This window comes from Leuciscus leuciscus (genome assembly GCF_965113295.1).
Source record: "Leuciscus leuciscus genome assembly, chromosome: 3".
Taxonomy (NCBI): domain Eukaryota; kingdom Metazoa; phylum Chordata; class Actinopteri; order Cypriniformes; family Leuciscidae; genus Leuciscus; species Leuciscus leuciscus.
This window is the reverse complement of record NC_138727.1, coordinates 55,403,099-55,425,497: the sequence shown is the minus strand read 5'-3', so window position 1 is coordinate 55,425,497 and position 22,399 is coordinate 55,403,099. Positions and strand designations below refer to the sequence as shown.

The 22,399-nt window shown below is 36.9% G+C and overlaps 1 protein-coding gene across 2 annotated transcripts; it reads left to right on the top strand.

Annotated features, from left to right (window-relative positions):
- Positions 1 to 11,014: 11,014 nt before the first annotated feature.
- LOC309493721 (GTPase IMAP family member 8-like) lies at positions 11,015 to 18,279 on the top strand. Of its 2 annotated transcripts, none has more exons than XM_082162934.1 (3): positions 11,015 to 11,404; positions 13,905 to 14,762; positions 15,184 to 18,279. In XM_082162934.1, the coding sequence occupies exons 2-3, from the start codon at positions 14,123 to 14,125 to the stop codon at positions 15,876 to 15,878; spliced, it is 1,335 nt and encodes a 444-aa protein (XP_082019060.1). In that variant the 5' UTR covers positions 11,015 to 11,404; positions 13,905 to 14,122; the 3' UTR covers positions 15,879 to 18,279. The 2 variants fall into 2 exon arrangements, with proteins under 2 accessions (XP_082019060.1, XP_082019059.1); XM_082162933.1 differs by having other exon boundaries at positions 11,021 to 11,414.
- The last annotated feature ends 4,120 nt before the right edge of the window (positions 18,280 to 22,399 follow it).

Here is a 22,399-nt window from a genome sequence, read left to right as displayed (position 1 = left end):
GTAACTTTAGTAACTTGTTGTGGATCAGTGCTGACGCAAGACGCGAACTGTTTCGAACGATTCAGTCCGATTTAGTGTACTGGTTCGACCAGTTCACTAAAAAGAACCGGTTCAAAAGAACGATTCGTTCACGAACCGGCCATCACTAATTTTCATGGCTAAAGTCTAATTACACTGTATTCAGCACAAACTCTGCTACAATAATATATCAGCAGCATGTATGTAAAAGTTTGTAGTTTTGAGATAATGACATTTATGCGTGGTTTGTGAAAATACAAAAAAAAATTCTCACTGAAATAAGGCCATGAAACCCATACTGATTATTTCTTCACAAGACTTTTGAAAATTGTATGACATAGCCTAGAATATTTGCTCCAAAACTATGTGAAAATCACCCTGACTGCTCATTCAGATAAGACAATATATTGATTTAAAATTTTTACGACGTGTTTTGTGTGAGCAAGCTTTATGCGGGAGCTCATGAATATGTAAGCTTTTCACACCTGAGAAAGACAAAGACACTCCCCTAACTGCCCTATTAGGAGCGATCAGGCCCTGTCATTCAGAGCAACCTTGCACAAAGAATGAGGAGATTTAAAAAAGAATGGCTTTTAGATTGTTTGGATTTATTTACAACACAACATAATCCAAAAATACACAACAAATGCCAAAAGAGCACATTGAAAACAATGATCCAAAGACAGAGACCTTTGTGCCATTCCTAAAAACATTGTACATACCTTTCATTTCCAAGGTGTTTGATTTCCACTTTACCATGTTCATGTACAGAGACTCATGTGAATGTTGAAGTCAGCAGGACTCAGTTGCATCTGGTCCCTGAAAGAAAAGGAAAAAAAAGAAAAAACTGTGAACATACTGATATCAAGAGAAACTATAGGGCTGCACGATTTTGGGAATAGATTTGAGATTTTTCTGGTTAAAATGTATTTTTAAAATTCACAGAATACACACACACACACACACACACACACACACACACACACACACACACACACACACACACACACACACACACACACACACACACACACACATGTTTCCAACAATATATAATGAACACCATGTTTGTTGTGCCTTGTAGGCATAGGCTACGCAGTGCTGCATAAAATAATAATAACAATAAATTAAATCTTCCAAAAGATTTCAAGAACAACTACGCTAGAGAAAAATATATTGATTATCATATGTTACTTCAAATGTTTCCATTCGTTATGATGATATGAAATGAGATAATAGTAAAAACATAAAGCCTAATGTTTGGTGCATTTTTCCTTTCAAACGCAATCGCGCTCCAAAATATGATACATTCAAACCCACAGCGCGCTCCAAAATATGATACATTCAAACGCCATCGCGCTCCAAAACATTGTGGTTATACATATCTATGTTTGAGCAGATATCCACAAACAGTATTTAACAGTAAACACGGGTCTAAATAGTATAATATTCACCATATATCTAGCAACAGTTCAAATGCAATGTGAAGTTTATGCAACAATACCATAAACTAATAAGTAAGAATTTCTTACCTCAGTGGTTCCCAACCTTTTTTTGTCTGAGACCCCCTTTTTCCCAAGAAAATATTTTAGGGCCCCACTTCACATTTAATGATATTTTCGCTCTTGTAAGCTTGCAGCAAGGAGGACAAAATATGTTGTTTTCAAACAAACGGTATGTTTACTATAAACAGATATGTTTATGCACAAATAATAGCCTATAATATTGAAAATACAATAACAAAAACATTAGTAGGCCCTTTGTAATTTAAAAATGTAAGCCTAGGAGTAGCCTATAAATTTGCCCTATTTTAAATGCAATAACAAAAATATTCACACGTGTGTAGGTAAAAAAAGAATGAATATAGGCTATTACTAAATGACTTCTGTCTGGGGCCTCAATACTTGCATGTTATTTGTGAGGCTTTATCAATGTGAGGCTTTATTTTTGAGGCTTTTGGTGCTATAGCGAGCGATAATAAACTTGAGTTTATTAACAGAATAATGCGTCTTTCGGAAGAACATTATAGCCGGAACTACTTCTCTCTCTGTGTGCGTCTATGACGAGTCACGCAGGTACTGGACTACTCCGCAGCGGCAGCGATCCGAACCAGGGTAAAATAGTCCCAATGTAATCATTATAGGTGTACCATAGTGATTCAGGATAAGACAAAAACACGGTTTGGAAAATGGATTAATGATGAACTCGCTCATTATATAAATTTTGAACAGAAAAAAGTTAAGGACTTTTATTTAATGCAAATTGCTCAAAACTTTTACAAATATGACGCGACCCCCCACAGAGCTCGCTGAGGCCCCCTTGTGGGCCGCGACCCCCCTGTTGGGAACCGATGTCTTACCTTACATCTTTCTTGTCTTCAAATCGCGTTCTTCTTCTTCTGATGTAAATCCAATGTAAGCTCACAGCGCGTCTTCCAAACTCTACGAAAAGCAGAGACTTGTGAAGTTTTTTGGTGTTTTGTGTTTGAGGTAACGACCCAGCTAACAAAAAGAAGTTGATAAAGTGTTGGATTTTACAGTGTTGATTTATATATATTGTGTGTGAGAACTAATAGAAAGAGCTAATACATAGAGATAAACTGGTTCATTGTATTTTATGTTTATAAGGTAAGCATTTCTCAAAAATTTTGATTTGGAAACAAGCCTGATAACATTCATAAGCTTCAGTATGAAGGCTTGATGATTTGACATAAAAACAAATGTCTTCTGCTTTGTATTTTTTTGTTGATGTTTTATTTGACCCATATTGCATCTCATTTGTTATAGATTTTGTAATCAATGTTTTGAAAACTAGTCACATATTGTAAAGGTTCAGTTGCATTAGACTTCACACTCTATTCACTCCCATCCATTTGAACTCAGGGCAAAGAAAACAAACTCAAAGCTGCTGGGAAAGTGAAGTGTTTAATGACAGATGAAAATTGTTATCATCATTTTTCTTGTGTTGTTGATATTTTGCATCATTGAGTTTCTTGCATTCTCAAAAGTTACATGTTAATGTTGCAATCCAAATTGTTGAAATGCATTGTGCATGTTCTAAAAGCCAAAGGAGGAGAAACAAATAGGGAACAAGCGTTTGAGATATGATTTCAGAGTCTAGACTTGAGTAATTAAAAATGTTGAATTTGATCTGCTTAATTAGTGCTATGCTCAGTACAAGTAGAAACAATAATAAAATAAGTTAACATGTAACCTTGCTGTTTTTATGCACAATTATTTGGTCATTGAGTCTCTTTCTCTGCTAAAGTTGTTCCTGCTCATTAAAAAAAATAAATATGCAAAGAGCAACTTAGGAACTGTGTCTGGTAATAAGTATGGTTGAAGTAAATGATAGTGCTTTTTGGACAGGACACCATCCCCAGGATAGTCATTTATATTATCTCTATTTGATGAGATTGCTAGTTTGTTGAGTTTTCACATATTGTTCATGAAACAGAATGAGGCCTGTTTCACAATGAGCTTCACTAAATTCTTCTCTAGTGATGAAATGACAAAGATGGAGGTGAAAGGGCTGTCGAGCGAGATGTCGACATCTGACTCTGTCAACATTTCTGAAATACACTGGGGATATTTTAAGGCCCCTCACTTCTATTTCAAAATCACATATTTCTATCCTTGTCAGAGCAAGTCATTTTTCTAGCATGTTTCACAATCAATATTGTTTCAAAGCAGATTTACAGAAATGGATGTTCCCCTGTAGTCAATGATTATATCCCTTAAAGGTGCATTAAGCAACTTTTCATGTTAAAAATACCCGTTTTCTAACCCATACATGCTTAAACAATTGCCTGATGGGCTGAATGAGCCCTTCTCTGATCACTGAGATTGTCTCTATAATCCTGTAAAGTAAAATAAATAAGAGGGATTCGGGCCGGAATTTTAGACTGGGCGTGACGTCATGCGCGTTCACGGCACGCTCACATAGCTATGTCTGGCAGGTTTGTGTATTCGCCGGAATTCTCCGTAGAAGATGGATTGTAAGAGACCTGCTTGTAGTTCATTTCAAACACCAACGCAAACTCCACGCAAGATAAAAAAAAGAAAACTTGTCTCTAGTGCAACCAAAAGGGCAAAATTGGAGTCAGACAGGCGTCGGAATAAGACGAGAGTAAACATAGGGAAGGCTTTCAATAAATGGAGAGGTCTCCGGTCTGCTCTAGGGCTCAAACGGGATCCTCAGTTGGCTTTTTTCAAAATATCTACTAAATAAATCTGCACTACATGTAGTTTAATGATTTGCTATTCGATTAAAACAGTTCAAATATCTTGAGTGTGATATAAAATGCTGATATATAAGTTAGATAATTAGACACAAATTTTGAGCAAATTACTGCTTAATTAGGATGTATTGCTATTGGAATATGCTACTTAGCAGATCAATAAAACAGGCTAAACCCCCGCAAATCTTCGGCGGATTAGCCTGTTTGGCTTTTATGGTAACGTCATAGTGCCATTTAATTGTTTATTACCTTGAGACAATTGAGTGTACTTTTTTGACCGACTGTGCTTTGAGCTTTTACAAAGTAACAACTTATATTGTTCATGAACATGTTTCCATAATAATACAATCATAAGTGGATACAGTAAACACATAACACAGTTCAACATGGAGATAGATGGAAATAAAAAACGAAGTTTTCTACTACCCCCGTTTTTCCCTCACACATAAGTGTGTAATTTACTCAATTGCCTTTCCTTTCACATATTTAAAATTACTTGCAGATTTATAACTTTATTACCTCTGAAGACATTATGATTGTAAACAAAAGATTTGCGGCTGATGCTATGAACAGCTCGTGCTCGTGCAAGCGTGAGTGTGCGTGTGGTCCATGAGCGTGCACATCTCTGGCTGCAGTTTCACTTGCCGCCAGAGGTGGCATAGTTCTGCAAAAACTCAGAATCTTGCTTAATGCACCTTTAAAACTAATATTTGATCACCAAAATTACATAATTAAAAGTTTTTTCCTGTAAAAAAAAAAATATATTCATGCCTTTAAATAGCTTGAATGCAACTCTACACCCTTGCTTAATTTAGTATGCGTGGACCCATGAATATGTAAATTAGCCCCGCCTCCACTCACTCACATCAGCTCAGAGATTCACTTGCTCAACTTACTGAGGTAAATGTTGCACAATGGTATCACTCTTTACTAGTGATGGTGAAATGAAGCTTTGTGATGCACCAGGGCTTTCCCCCTCGACTGTATTATAAAATGGTTTATTACTCAAAGCTTTTCAACACGTAGCAAACGGTTGCAAACTACGACATCTTGTGGTCAAAAGGTGGAAAAGCTGCCTTTCTGTCCCAGAGGACCCATCCATTTTTTTTTGATTGTTTCATGTAATAAAACACTTTGTGCTCTGTAAACCACAAAGCAATAAAATAATCCTCATAATTCATGTGCTAGTGTTGATGTAGTTCTTATACAATGTTTGTTCATACATTGTATAAGAACTACATCAACACTAGCACATGAATTATGAGGATTATTTTATTGCTTTGCGGTTTACAGAGCACAAAGTGTTTTATTATGAATTTATTTATATTTTTTTAAATGGGACAAATGAACGTGTACAGAAACAATTCTTATGAATCTGCTTTGATCAACAAATGCAGCCTTATTCACATAAACTTTAGCCTCAGAGTTCATAAACTGATCTCCATCAAGGTGACTTCAAATGAAACAATAAATCATCAACATCTAAACCTCTGTTAATTCTCAAACAAAACTTTAGAAGTCTGCCAGAAATAAAGTCAGTCTGGTTAGTAATAAGTGAAGCTGGTAATGCTGTTTGTGGAGTTGTTTAATCCTCCTCTGCTGAGATCTTCACAGATTTAATGTCTTCTTTTCTCTTCAGTTGATTTCATCTTAGACTGTGGCTGAAGTCAGTTGTAGTTCTACCAAAAAGACTCGGGAGGATTCTCGTATGAATGGATTTTATTTTGTAAAATGATTTTACAGACAAAATAAATAAGTAAACCCTCAACAAGCTCCGTCTCCAAGTTCTTTGGCGTAGGCCTCAACCTTCATCCAGGTCTGTAAGTTATCTGGTAGGTCCTGCCTGATGATAGAGGCAGGGGTGGAGCCTATCCCCAGTCGAGTGGACAGGAGCCATCCTGGTTGTGGTGGGGAAGATGGAGGGGAACTTTCTTGAATTATACTGTATATTGATTAACCTCCTTAAGTTTAACTAATTAGCTCATTATCAGGTAAAATAGAGATGGAATCAGCATATGCAGTCACTAAATTACAGCCAGATATTTCAAAAGGTTGTAGAGAGGCAAGACAAGACTCAAGAATGATTCAAGAATATATATATATATATATATATGTGTGTGTGTGTGTCATTTTATTCATTTTATTCATTTTATTCATTTTACTCATATATTGAATGTCATTCAGTATATGAGAGAGAGAGAGAGAGAGAGAGAGAGAGAGAGAGAGAGAGAGAGAGAGAGAGAGAGAGAGAGAGAGAGAGAGAGAGAGAGAGAGAGAGAATTAAATAAAAAACATTTGTTTAACATGTTCAACTGAAATATATATCTCTGATTTAACACGTATGCACTGTTGGAGTTGTAGAGAGAGAAAGCCAAACAGAATATTCATTTTACTGATGTCTAATTCCAAACTCCAAATTTGTAAGCAATACCCACCAATTGAATGGTCTCCCTTCTTTCAAAACAATGCCAAAACGACAGGCTAATAACATATTGTAGTGCAATCATGCAGTTTAATAATGAAAGATATGTTATACTTAACTAATATGGTAAAAAAAAATAGTATTAGATTAGATTAGATTAGATTAGATTAGATTAGATTAGATTAGATTAGATTAGATTAGAAAAACTTTATTGTCTGTCACAAATGACAGAAATTTGTCTTTGACAAGGCAGGCTCAGATAACATAAAACACATACAAAAGAAAACATAAATACACTCAAAACAACTTAGCTACATTAACTATACAACATGTGCAAAATGCAAAGATGTGATGTGTTTTATATATGATTGTTCAGTGTAGTAATGGCCGTGGGAATAAAAGATTTTTTGTATATGTTTTTCCTTGCAAGTGGGACTCTGTAGCGTCAGACCTGATGGCAATAACTGAAATGATTGGTTAAGGGGGTGAGTGGGATCCTGTGTGATTGTAGTGGCTATCCTCAACACTGACCGGTTGTGAAGTTCTGTTAGGGGAGTTTGAGGGGAGCCTATTATCTTACTGGCTTGATTTATAATTCGTGCACATCAACATGCTTTTGTCATCTTTTTAAGTTTAATTAATGTGCAGGCTAGATTTACTTATTATAGTCATTAAAACTCAACAAGGATTCATTAAATCACGGCCACGAATTAAGAACGTCGTAGTAATTAATAAAACTAGCACACACATTCTAAATTCGTGGGAATTAATTAATAATTCATTGTTCGCAGCTCTCACTTTGGCTATATAAACTTTGCTTCGTTTAAACGTTATAAAATAAAACTTAATTGAATATCGGTCCTCACAGTCTGATTGGTGTCCATGTCGTCCATCTTAAATGAGTGTTTTTGGTGATCCAGGTCGGTAGGTGGCGCTGTCACAAAAAACTTGGGTCCTGAAACTGCAGCCTCTGGTTGTGCAGGAATACCCTTCTCCTCTTGTTTCTGTTCTTGTTGTTTCTCTAAATTGACATTCCCAGAATTCCCTGCATGACACTTCACATTTGATGTTATTTAATTTAAATAACTATGTTTCTTCTTAGTTTTTGTTATCAGTTATGTACATTTGGGGTTTATATTACATCATATATTGTTTAATGAATTTTTATGGCATTATTTTGGAGTCATGTGTGTGTCACCATGATGGTGTTTTGTATTTGTGTGTATGACACTGTGCACCTTCCATATATTAATATGCTCCTTAGCTTGTGGAAAACTAATAGTGGTGAACTTTGAATCATCATGTGGTTTATGTTTATACAATCTGTATTATTGTTGTGGTTATCAGTATATTACTAAGGTATATAGCAGATTTGAATACTTTAGTGACATTGAATGATGATGTTTATCTGAAATAATGTGAACAATGCCAACAATTAAAAACAAAATTCCAAAAATGATTTCCAATATACTTTTCACAAGTTCGGGACAGCCGCCTTCCAATTGAAAGTACCCAATGAACGATTATTTTAAATATATATATCAAGCTTTTTTTAATACATTTTGAATATTATTGTGGGTTTCAATAGATAATAGAAGTATCTTAGTAAACATCCAAGATTTGAATTGTTTGAATAGTTAAATGCTTTTTAGATGTGTGGTTTTTTGTTGTTGTTGTTTTTTTGGTTGTGGGACAGCAGTTTGCACCTATTCTTTATGGCATATATATATATATGTATATCCATATATATCCACCTTAAAGGGATACTTCAGAATTTAGCATTAAGCTTTGTATTAGTAGAAAACCTGTAGTATTTTCGAATTACCGTGCTTTCCACCCTCATATCCCCCTGAGACGAGAGATTTATGTATTTTTTGTCTGGAAAAAATCCTCCGATGACGCAAACATGCCATTTTGCGTCATCGGAGGATTTTTTGGCCAGAGCCTAAAAATACTACAGCCAGTAGAAGGGGCTGTCCCGCATGTTTTCAGCCCGCCCATAGGGGGTGGGATCTCACTCACAGAATGTACAAATAGTGTCAGCCATCTTTTTTTGGAAGCTAAGCTAGCAGGCTCTTGTTCTGTGGAGAAAGATGAGTAGTAGGAGAAAGCTGAGTAGTAGGGGTTACCATACTCTTTTTCCCGGATATGTCCGGCCGTCGAGATCGTGCAAAATGTCCGGGATTCGGCTTTTGCTTTCTGCAGTCGCCATTCATTGTTTACATGCACACCTTTTCATAGCTGCCAACTTTTGAGTTTTGCTTGGAGTGAGATTTGGTGGGTTTGTTGGGATGTAAAAAAAGAATCTTGCATCACAGTAAGTGTATTGTGATTGTCAAAAAATGTTGTAACTAAACTGAATTTTATTAGGTTTAGTGACAACATGTTACAGTGTTTATATGGTACAATTTCTGGTAAGCTACGTTTTTTTTATTATTGCTTGAAACAAATTTCAGGATTTCAATTCAGTTCAATTCTTGTGATTTTATTTAATATTGACTAATTTGGATAAATATTAGGTAACGTTACACAAGATAGGCATTCATTTTTCTCGAGAAAAAAAACCTCACCTAATGCTGTAAACATACAGAGAGCTCTATCAGCTGGTAGTATTATTTTAGGTTAAAAATAACTCAAATTAAATATAATGCGTTTTTTTTTAAATTATAATAACAACTTTATTTAATGATATAAGTAAAAATATAATAAATATGTAATATAGTAGCCTACACATATTTAGCAAAATACAGCTCTTTTTTTCTAGCCAACACGTGCTATAGCCTATATTATGGTCATTAAATGGCATTCCTGAGGTAAATGTTATGTGACATAATTGTTCTCCAGCTGTTTTATTGACCCTTTCCGCGGTTGAAAAACACTGATTGATCGATATCATGTATGAGGAATATACATTTCGGTAAGTTGTACTGTTTCTTTTAACATTGTTAATTTGTGTTTATTTACTATTAGCTTGTGGAGATGATCGGTTCACTTGTCGCTAGGGATCTGTCAATCACATTTACAAACGCCAAAACGGTATTTATTGTTTGAATTTCGTAATAAAATTGACAGAATCTGAGAGCTGAGTTTTTTTTTATATCATAACTAACCTGCTCTGTCTAGTCTGTGGGTCTCCATGTCCTCTTTGCTTCGCGATTTTTCTGTGCGTGAGAAAATGTATGTGTGGCGTGAGAGAGTGTGAAAAGTGTTAATTGCGTGTGTCTCACAGTGAAATGCGTGAGAGTTGGCAGCTCTGCCTTTTGTGTCAATCTAACTGAATTCATTCCGATTGGTGAATCTGAATGTAGTGTTTACATGAACGCTAAACAAGTGATCGGTTGATGTGCGTTTTAACATTGCTAAGAAATCGCTCCTCCGTGAGAGATACTAGACCTGTGTGTCTCAGTAATCACACCACCGGCCTCGTGCCGTTCTCCCGCGCCCCTCAGCCTCGTCCTGCTCCCCACAGTAAACATAATGAGTGGCGACTGTAGAACGCAAAAGCCGAATCACGGACATTTTGGACGATCTCGAAATCCCGGGCAGACTCGTCACGGAGTCTCACTCGTAGCCTAGCCTTGTTGTTTTCAACTGCGCTCTCTTACCGGTAGGCGTGGCTTGGGAGTGGCCTCGTAGGGCAGCGAGCAAGTGCATTCTGGGAGTTGTTGTCTTTCATCCTCATAAGCCAAAAATACATTTTCTGGCTTTTCTCAGTCTAGAAAGCTCCAAATTCAAAAATAAATTCACATTTCTTCTACATAAATGACCCATTTTAAATACACATTCATCTTTCCAGAGGTGAAGTATCCCTTTAACTCATGTTTATAATGTTATTTGGATTTTAATGTTATTATTTTTTGTAATTTTACTCTTTGAGTAATATGCTATCTTTTATCTAAACGTGGGCACATGGTGATCAGATTGTACATTTACCTGAGACAGAACATGTAAGGCCATTTCATCCACATTTGAATCCACAATGAATCAATGTTATAAATGCTTGAACAATTTTTATGCATTCATCGTTTATTTATTCATTCATCATAGTTTTACATTTTCTTTAGTGTCTCTTGAGTGTTGATTCTCGCTCTCTGTTCATTGGTTTGTTCAGCTGGAGCTCAACAGGTGCAGCGCAGCTTTAAAACCACACAATGAATGTCCTGCCGTTAAACCTGTTCTTCAAACACAACAAAAACAACTGAAGTGTCATTCATGTCTATAAATAACACTTCAGATGTATTTGAACAGGTTTAACGTGTGCTGAAGGGTGGAGCACAGTAACAAACTGAACTGATATATATTCAGCAGTTTTGTGTTGCAGCTCAATATGGATTGTGAAGCGAATGATACTATAGATCAGGGATATGAACAGAGTTATGAGATGAACTCCAGAGTCAACATGTGAAATTTTCATTTTTCTTGTTGTCCAGTGCTCACTAAAATTGTACATAAAAATATCAGTTTAGCTATGATGTATTTAATTTGAATCCCATCAAGGCAAATTAAACTGGCATGAAATGTGTTTTCCTTTATAAGAGCATGTGCCAGAAAGCCTTTTAACCACACACTAGCGTTAGGCAATAACTGTCATTAGTTCATGACAATAGAGGGAGTTTCACAGTCACAAGAGTTGAGCTCAAATACCTTCATTCTGTCACTGGATTCACACTGAGTTTAACCTGCTGAGAAACTACAGGAATAAACCAAACAGAGAAATGCATCCAGTGCGTACAGGTACGTTTCAATTACTGTACTTTAACCAACTCTAACCAACTACTATAATCATTATAATATTATAATCACACAAAACCTGTTTAACTAGACTGTAGTTGATCTCAGTGACTTTCAGTGTTAAGGTGTGTGATATAGCCTAGATTTTGTATATGTATCTTCACATAAACAATATCTATAATTATATATCAAACATGTTGTATCAAAGATATGTGTTTATTTGCACTAATCTGCAGTAAATACAATAGTAAACCATAGTTCACATTCAACAATCTGTGTGCTGTCAGGTTATCAAGTATATGATCTTTTAGCTAATATGATACAATACGATACAGATACAATCAATATGTTTGTAGATGTGTCGATTTAGGCTGAAGTGATTGTGATCGAGTCGAATTGTTGAAGTGAAGTCTTATAAGGAAATCTCTGACTTGAGACATACATTTTTTTTGTCAGTTTTAAAGTTTAAATGAGACAATTTACTTAGTATAACTTTTATAATTTTTTTTCTTTTTTTCTGGTATTATTGTGAATGATTTATTTATACATTGTTCCAATTAAAAAAAACAATTATGTATCAAAAATAGGGTTTAATAGCTCCATCTTTTAAAAAAGGTCATGTCTTGTCCATAATCTACAGTCAATTTAATAATATACAATAAAAGTACATTTTCCTGTGTTAATCCTGTACTTTAGTTACTATTATAGTAATGTTTGTGGATCATGTGCTTGGTCTTTAACCCTTTCACACGTAAGTTTAAAATATTCTGGCTGACCCCCCAGCGTGAGTTTTTCAAGGCGACCGTTATTTAGAATGTGTCACTTTATGGTTTCCATGGTGACGCGTCATTGCTTGTCACGTGACACACCGCAGCAACAACAGAGCTGAATGAATGATGATCTGCTTTTATGTCATTTTTCCTTTTTTATTCAAAATATTCACAAATTTGTTAGATATGGCATGAAATATCTGATATTCCGGTTGTCAAATATATGCAAGTGGAAGTGTTTTGTTGTTTAAACACATTTATAACGATCGCGTTAGTTCAGCTGTATTCGCGTTGGGCGCCGCCATCTTAGTTTGTGCCGCAGACGCAGTTCAGAGAATCGGATCTGTTGGATTTACAACATGTTAATTCATCCACTTCTCCCGAAATACATACAAGTAAGTGGCAGGTGAACTGGGAGAAGAATAGAGTAAACTTTAAAGTTACTTACACAATGTGTATCTGATATGAATAAAACTAATTATAATGGAAAGGATTATTATTGCCTCTTCCTTTGACATCAGTGTGTATTTTACGAACTCTAATGTATTGTTTTTTTTTTAGTACTTGTATGTCTGGAACCTAAAATAAACATTATGTGGTTGAAGACACTGAAAAGTTGTGATATATGACAGCTCTGAGCACGCCTGTCTCTGGCTCAGCGCCAGCCAACGCGCGAAAGCACATTTGAATTTAGCAGTTGATCACGTGATGCACTGACCGTTCTAATCACACCGGTGTGATCGTACGCTCCAGGGACCAGCCAAGACTGATCACACCAGTGTGATCGTACGCTCCAGAGACCAGCCTAGACTGATCACACCGGTGTGATCGTACGCTCCAGGGACCAGCCTAGACTGATCACACCGGTGTGATCGTACGCTCCAGAGACCAGCCTAGACTGATCACACCGGTGTGATCGTACGCTCCAGGGACCAGCCTAGACGGATCACACCGGTGTGATCGTACGTGCGAAAGGGTTAAGACACTGTCTCTTTAAGAAAAGGCAGCACTTCCTATGGAAGTACATTTTCTCCCCAAAAAGCTCACAGCAATCCGTAACTATTTCACGTTTTGCTTAATTGGTGGTTTATTCTTACAAATTTGTACAATCTCCCTCTTACGTTTTAGTATGATCTGTTTAAACCCCAGGGATGGGTAATAGTGTAAAATGTGATCAGTTGACTTAACTTAATAAAAAAGTAGAGGAAACCCGTTGTCTTAAGATTAGGTAAATAAACTTTATGCACAATTGAGAAAGTTAAGTTATGTGTTCACGTAACTTAATTTTTTCAATTACGCAAATTTACATAACTTAATTTTTTCAATTACGCATGAAGTTTCTTTCCTGAATAATTTTAAGGCAACGGGTTTCCTCACTTTTTTTAAGTTAAGTCAACTGATCACTTTTTGTAGGTTTAGGGGCAGGGTTAGGGTTTGATCTATTTTGGAATTAAAATAAAAACAATTGTTAAGAAACATTAAAATGAGTTTAGATACATTTCCACTAATTTATGGAACGTACAGTGTCCCCAATTCCTCTTATTATTCAACAGTCACATGCTATATTTTATTACGTAACACTTTTTTCATGATTGATCCAAACATTGATATGTATCTAATACACTACCTTATGATACCGTAACCATTTACTGAAGGTCATATTGCAACTACCAAACTTTAGTCCACAACTTTCCTCTAATGATTATTTCTGTTTTATTCCCAGAGTCTGATGAAGCACTTGCTGTACAGAATCTGAGGATTGTGCTGATCGGAAAAAGTGAAGCTGGAAAGAGTTCAATAGGCAACGTAATACTGGGACGAGATGCGTTTAAAGAGGGCAGAACCAGAGAGAGTGAGATACAGAGTGGAAGAGTAGAAGACAGAAACATCTCCATCATCGACACTCCAGGATTATTCAACACTCAACTGACTGATGAAGAGATGAAGAAGCAGATGATGAAGATTCTGGATCTCTCTGATCCTGGTCCTCACGTCTTCCTGCTCGTCATCAGAATCGACAAATTCACAGAAAACGTGGACAAGATCGTGAGAAAGATTTACGAGCACTTCGGAAAAGAAGTTTTCCGGTTCACCATGGTGTTGTTCACTGGAAGAGAGACGATGTCCAGACGGGAATGGATCGAGTTCAGGCTGCACAGAAAAACGAGAGAACTCCTGAGCTTCTGTGAAGAGAAATGCGACGTGATCATTCACAAAAACAAGAGAGATAAGAAGCAGATCACCAGTCTGTTGGAGAACATTGATGAAGTGGTGAGGAAGAACAGACGAGAACATTACGTTAAAGTGATCTCCCCGAAGAACAGTGAAGACGAGACGAGGACGGAACAAGACAGGACAGAGAAGATCCGTCAAGAGGAGCAAATAACAAGCCAAGAGAAAGAGGGGAACAGAGCAGAGCATCAGATCAGAGAAGAAGAGATAGATAACAGTGATCAGAAAGAACAAAGAGCAACAAATGAGAGAGAAAAAGGATGTTTGGATGGAAATCAAAGCGACAGAAAACATGAAACATGTTCGATCGGCGAGGAGAAGAAAGAAACATCAGAAAATCATTCAATAGGTAAATATTTAGCTGTTAAATTGTATACAATTGTATATTCTGATGTGAAAATATAATATTTTCCCTTTTGTATTAGATTTAAATTATTGGTTAATATTTAAATAATTAAGTTATTTAATATTTACAACACAAAAAAGTTGTAATATGAAAATGGACACCTCTTTTTATTAAGATATGTTTTAAGTTAGTAAACTAATATGCATATTACTCTATGCATCATAAAAATATTTCTTTAATATTCACTGATGATTATGACATTGTATTGGATGATTTCATAAATTTGATATTACAGAAACATTGACAGAACATTTACATTTATTCAGTGCTTGCAATATTTTAAGAAATTTTTCACAGTGTTTTGAGCCTCAAAACTATCATAGACAGTTATCTGAACTAATATGCATATTGTTTTTCTTCACAGCATCTGATCTGAGGATTGTTCTTCTGGGTAAAAGTGGATCAGGAAAGAGTTCGACAGCAAACACTATCCTGGGCAGAGATGCCTTCAAAACCAATAAGAGTTTCCCATCAAGCCCTCAAACCTGTGTGAAACAAGAAGCGGGTGTGTGTGGAAGAAACATATCAGTGATCGACACTCCAGGACTGTTGGATACGTCGATGACGAGGGACCAGCTGAAGGCTGAGATTGAGACGTGTGTGGAGATGTTTTCTCCTGATCCTCATGTGTTTCTGCTGGTCATCAGACTGGACGACAGATTCACAGATGAAGAGAAAAACACAGTCAAATGGATTCAGGAGAACATTGGAGAAGAAGCTGTTCGTCACACCATCGTTCTGTTCACTCACGCTGATCAACTGAAGGGTCGATCATTAGATGAGTATATCAGAGACACTCCAGATCTACAGGCATTTACTGAGAGTTTTGGTGGCAGATTTCACTCATTCAACAATGAAGACATGGAGAACCGCTCTCAGGTCACTGAACTGCTGGAGAAGATTGAGAGGATGGCGGAGGGAAATGCAGGGAAGCACTACATCACAGAGAAAGAGGAGAAAGTCAAAGAAAACCCATCCAATTGGTTGAAAGGAGTGTTTATTTTCTTCATAGCGCTCGCGGCTGCAGCGGTCGCTCAGACTGGCTTTGAGGGAAGATGAACATCTGGAACAACAGCACAGCAATATGAACAAAACTGAAAATCCCATTTTGATTGTCTTCAATATTACAGATTCTAAAAAAAGTAACAGTGAAAGACTATATAAATTGTACTGTTCATAATTTTTCATTAGGCTGGACCTAAAGATTGTATTACCCATTAAACATAAGAGAATTTTAAAATATATGATATCTGACTAAAATGTATGTCAAATATAGGTTTAATATGTTCCAAATATAGAAAATATAAATATTTGTGTTTGAGCATTACTTCATTTTTAAAGAAAAAAGTGTTTTAAATAAAACAGTATTTTGCCATTTTCAGTGGTTAATATTAGTTATTAGTTTTTAAAAAAGAGCTTTCTGCCTGTGAATCATTTTGCGTGTTCACTGAGACTTAAGCCTACATTCATGTAGTTCATTTCTTTACTTTTATTTTTATTTTGCAGGCAAACTATGAGTCAAGGCAAGTCAAGTCAAGTTTATTTGTATAGCGCTTTTCACAATACAGATTGTATCAAAGCAGCTTCACAGTATTAAATTAAAATAATACAACAAAGTTTGTTTCAAGAGGAATTTATTGATTGATACAATTAAATAAAATATCCCCAAAATATCCCCAACTGAGCAAGCCAAAGGCAACAGTGGCAAGGAACCGAAAAACTCCATCAAGTGACCTAATGGTGTCCTAAAACTCCATCAGGTGACCTAATGGAGAAAAAAAAAACCTTGGGAGAACCCAGGCTCAGTCGGGGGCCAGTTCTCCTCTGGCATTTATGAGCTAGAGGCCGGATTGTAGTTTGAACTGTGGGATTATATGAATGCCTGGCTGAAGAGATGCGACTTTAATAGTTTTAAACTGGGAGAGCGAGTCTGAGCAACGAACAGTATCAGGAAGACTATTCCAGAGTTTTGGAGCCAAATGTGAAAATGCTCTCCCTCCTTTGGTGGTTCTGGATATCCTAGGTATGACCAAAAGCCTTGAATTTAGTGATCTTAAAGAGCGCGATGGATTATAGGGTGATAAAAGATCCGTTAAATAGACTGGAGCTAAGCCGTTTAGGGCTTTATAAGTCAGTAGCAATACCTTGTAATTAATACGGAACTTTATAGGTAACCAATGCAGTGATGATAAAATCGGTGTTATATGATCATATTTTCTTGATCTAGTAAGAACTCTAGCGGCGGCATTTTGGACTAACTGTAGCTTGTTTATTGAGGATGCAGGACAACCAGCTAATAAAGCATTACAGTAATCCAGTCTCGAGGTCATGAATGCATGAACTAACTTTTCTGCATCAGAAACTGATAGCATATTACGTAGCTTAGCAATGTTTCTAAGGTGGAAAAAGGCTGTTTTTGTAACATATAAAATATGATTTTCAAAAGACAGGTTGCAATCGAGTATAACACCCAGGTCTTTTACTGTAGAGGATAAAGTAACAGGACATCCTATGATGTTAAAGTTGTATTGTGCGAGGTTTTGTGGGCGGTTTTTTGAACCGATGAGCTATTTTTTGGTTTATCTCCTTCTCAACTGTAATCGGTGTGGCTCAGCGACGGAAGTTTTATGTTTTATTTAATGTTTTAATGACCGCTCGGCTCAACAAATGGTCAGAGTTTGGGGCGTGGCTACCAGTTCCTGTAATTCTATATTAGCTGGGTTTCCATCCAAACGTGAAGCGAATCTTGTCAAAGTTTGATAAACAAAAAACATAAAATGTGAGTTAGGTCTGTTTCCATCAAGTTGTTGGAGCGGATGACGGTGGTATTGGTAACCAAGCAACCAACAGTAAATAAAACACTGTCAGCGGATTCAGCCAATTAGTCACGTGGGTTTAATGTTCGCTTGTCAGAACTTATTCTGCAAATGTGTATCCATCTCCCATTATTCGGATGATCTATTTTTCACACATTTCAAAAACCACCTCAAGCGTAAAAACTGGTTTTGTGAATACTAATAATATATATATTTTTAAATTGGCGTTTCCATCATTGGTTTCTGATGCGAAACTTCAAAATGTGCATAACAACAGGGTGATTGAAACAGAGATAACTGCATCTATATTTTTAGTATCAAGGTCTGGGTGTGGTAATATTGTGTGTAGCTGGTGAAATGTGGTGCTTCGTCATGGTCTTGTTTTGAGTCCATTGAATCTTTACCTTGAATGAATGTGTTTTGGGTGGAGTGTTTTGTTGGTCTCTGACAGATCTGGATCTCATGACACACCTTTTTACATCACACATTCTTAAAAAAGTCTCATGGAAACTGTTATGACTTGCATTTCTGTAGGTAGGCCTACTCCAATTTCAAGCTGGAATGTATTTGTGTTTGTGCAATCATTCTTGACTCATTACTCATCATGACACTTTCTGCTCCTCCCAAATTACCACCTCACCAAAGAGATGCCAAACGTGATGATTAATTAAGAGTGTTTGCAGGCCTGTTTTAAACTGTATGTAAAATGTGAATGTGTCAGGTGTTTTGACAAAAGCTCAAGCTTCCCCATATGATTCATCTGTCCTCCATTTGTTAGGTCAAAGAAACTAAGCAAGGACTATAGACGTAAATTCAAGCCTTGACAAGACATCCATGGAACATAATGTTAAAAAACAAAACAAAGACAAGATTACTTGAAATAAAAATTGGTATACTCATTAGAGTGTGCAACTACTAAATCAAGACATTAAAAAGAAATAGTATGTAATATTATGTGAAAGTGAACTTGAACCTTAGTACTGCTGGCACCCCATCCAATGTAAAACATACTCCAAATTACCATTATAGTTACAGGTATGATCCTCATGTGAATCCCTCTTTTAATTATGTACATCATGTCATCATAATCATATCACATTGTAACGCCCACATCCAGATGACACACTCCTAATGTAGTTAACCAATGCCACCATATGAAACCATATTGTAAAGTGTAACCAATTATTTAGTAACAGTATATTATATCAGTAGTTTATTATTTTCCTTATGGTCCACTCCAACACTACAACCACTCCGTGTGGGCAAAGGTCTTTTACTTGCTCTTCTGGGGAGTTCACTTAATTTATAAGAAATTGGTTTCAATTTTACTTTAGCTCTGTGCTAACTCCAATTTCCAATGATTATTAGATTTAGACTGTTTCTAATTTAGCAGCAGATCATAAGCTTAGTCATGTTTTAATTTAGATATTTGATTATTCTGGATATCCCATACTTTAAATTATTCTTTCATTAGGGGCCCGATGTCAAAGACAGTCTCATGTCGGCTGAGTCGTGATCTTACGGACACAACATCACCAGTTCTGCACTCTGAAAAACACTGGGTTAAAAACAACGCAAGGGCTGGATAAATATAGGACTCAACCCAGGATTTTTTAGAGTGTGATAATCTGAAGAATATTAAAAAACTTAAATGCATGCTGGCAAAAGTTTTAAACTATGGCGGCTCCCAGAATGCACTGCGGCATAACACGTCACCATTGTTGAGATTCATATGCTGATTCTTGATGTCTGAGTGTTCAAATAATGCAGCTTTTCTAAAAATAAAAAAGGTGAACTTTTTTTATTCTTCAGAATATCACAACAATTTAATATCAAAATGTACAATCAGGGTTACTATCATCAATAAAGTGTTATTCATAAGACATTGCCTATAAAATCAGAGATTAAGGGCCTGTCCCAATACCTCCCCTTACCCTAGATTTCTGCCCTAACCCTTGTTTTTGCACGTTCTCGTGTAGGGGTAGGGTGTCCCAATACTCTAAAGAGCAAGGGGGAGTGCTATTCTCCCCTTAAAATCAACCCTCAAAACATAGTGCGGTCCGATGCAGGCTTAAAACGAAGTGGAAGATTAAATTACCCAGAATACCTTGCGGACTCAGCAAGCCAGTAAATATTTTTAACAAGATGGCGGATACCGCTGGAAAGGAACAATTGAATTTTAAGTATATTTTCGCAAATAAGCATGTTAAAATTTCTAAATATGTTGGAATATGTTAGTTTGATGCACATCCAATGGACTGTTAAGTTTTGAACACTAATGTTAGAAAATATTTCACGAAGCTATCTATCTGACGATGTTCATGATATCTGCTGAGTGCTTCGAGAGAGTCTGCCCATCAAATATACATCAGATCTGGGTAGTTCATCTAATTTTATTTTCGATTTTGGCTTCCAAGGATTATAAAAAGAAGATGTGAGGTAAAACGATTAAAAACTAGCCGCGTTCGTCTAGTGTTTCATCTTTTTTCTTTACAGCGCGCTGTCACTTCTCCCTAACGTTAAACCCAAACAGCACTAAACACAATCAGTGATTGTTGTAAAATGCAGTGTCTGCTGATTCTAAATTGCGGGAGGTGTTTGATTGTAAAAAGAGCTATTTAAAAGCACAATGATCCGCGCAAGAGACGTTGACCCTGTTCCCATGGCGGCGCGCGCGCGTTCGGAAACGGACTGCAACGAGACTACTTGCAAAGTATAAGCATACTTTGGGTTTCATGTGCCCGTCTAAACGATCAAATACAGACAAAAATATGTCTAAATGACCGGTTTGGAGATTCACTTGAACACAGTTTATGTCTTAGATGGGAGTTAGTTGTGGAATAGTTGGGAGAAACGAGACTACTTGCAAAGTATAAGCCCAGCTAACAAAAAGACGTCCCTAGAACGTCCCTGAACGTCCTCTGCGAACGTCCTCTGGACGTCTTCGTGTAGGGTTCTTTAAACGTTAGCAGGACGTCGCGGGGGACGTTCGCAGGACGTCGCGGGGGACTTTCGCAGGACGTTTGCAGGACCGTCGTGCGACGTCCCGAGGGACCTTCGTGGGACGTTTGGAAAACATTCGGGGACCTTTACAGAACGTTCATTAGAAGTCCTTTTAACATCCTTTTTTATTTTATTTTACTTGGCTAACCAAAGAAAACAGACACGTTGTAAGGAACAAAGTATTTATTTGAACAATTGTAAAGGTGTTGTGCTCTTTCCGTGTGTGTGTGTGTGTGTGTGTGTGTCTTCAAACGCGCTGGCAGCTACGTGTGTCTCGGTCGGTCAGCTGTGGGGTTAGTCCGTTGGCAATTATTCCCCCTGGCATCTAAAACAACAAAATTAACACATTCAGTAGTGCTATGATTTTATATGTCTATATGAATATGTGAAATATAACGTCGTCTCATTTCAGCAACATTTAGCAGCTAACGTTAGTTTCGTAGTGTTAGCATAACGGTTAGCAGTGGTACACGGCGGACAACTTCAGCAAACGTTTTAAAAAGTCAAATTTTCATAATATGTAATGATGTATAGTGTTTACGATAACTAATGTATACTAATCTAAAAATTTAAAATACCTTTAAGACAGACGAAAGGGAAAACACAAGGCCGCGTCTGAGGAGGACCGTCAACTGTCACTACAGCTGAGCGTTGCCATGGAGACATGGATACATGCTGCGTGCATAATGAATGACGTCACTCGCTTAGGTGCATTTGATCATAGATAGGCTATGCATTTGATCGTAACTTGCTGCCAAAATTATAGTGTGTAGCTATATGACACTTTTTTTTGTTATTTGAAATGCAATGTGCTATCAGTCTTAAGTGCAATAATTAGAATAATATTTTTCCTAAAATAACTTATTTTGAATAAAACCAGTCCTTCAATCGCCTGACCAACATTTTTACAGGTAGCCTAAATTAGGATACATTTGTCTTATCTGTGTTATTTTCCACTTTCTTTCCAGCATGTGCTATAAATAATATTTTTACTATAGTTTATTTTCAGTTATAAAACTATAACCTCAATCTGCAAAACAAAAACCATGTTTTTTAGATAAAATCCATTATCACAGTTAATTTAATGGATAAACAAATCCCCTTTTAAATCCAATATGGGTTTATATTTTAGTTTAATCAGTCATTTGTCTGAGTTGCAAGATGTCCGGTCTAATGATAAAAATCAAAGGCATGGGCGACTGGATTGTGTGTTGTCATGGAAATGGCATGTGAGGGAGACGTTCGCAAACTGGCACGGATAAATGTCCTCAGAACGTCCATCAGTGAACGTTCCAAAGCGGACCAGATGCGGACGTCCTCCGAAGGTCCGCTCGGGAACGTTCCAAAGCGGACCAAATGCGGACGTCCCCCGAAGGTCCGCTCGGGAACGTTCCAAAGTGGACCAAATGCGGACGTCCCCCGAAGGTCCGCTCGGGAACGTTACAAAGCGGACCAAATGCGGACGTCCTCCGAACGTCCGCTCGGGAACGTTACAAAGCGGACCTAATGCGGACTTAAGGGGACGTTCAAAACGTCCGGGGGACGTCCCCTGTTTGCTGGGAGCATACTTTGGGTTTCATGTGCGCGTCTAAACGATCAAATACAGACAAAAATATGTCTAAATGACCGGTTTGGAGATTCACTTGAACACAGTTTATGTCTTAGATGGGAGTTAGTTGTGGAATAGTTGGGAGAAACGAGACTACTTGCAAAGTATAAGCCCAGCTAACAAAAAGACGTCCCTAGAACGTCCCTGAACGT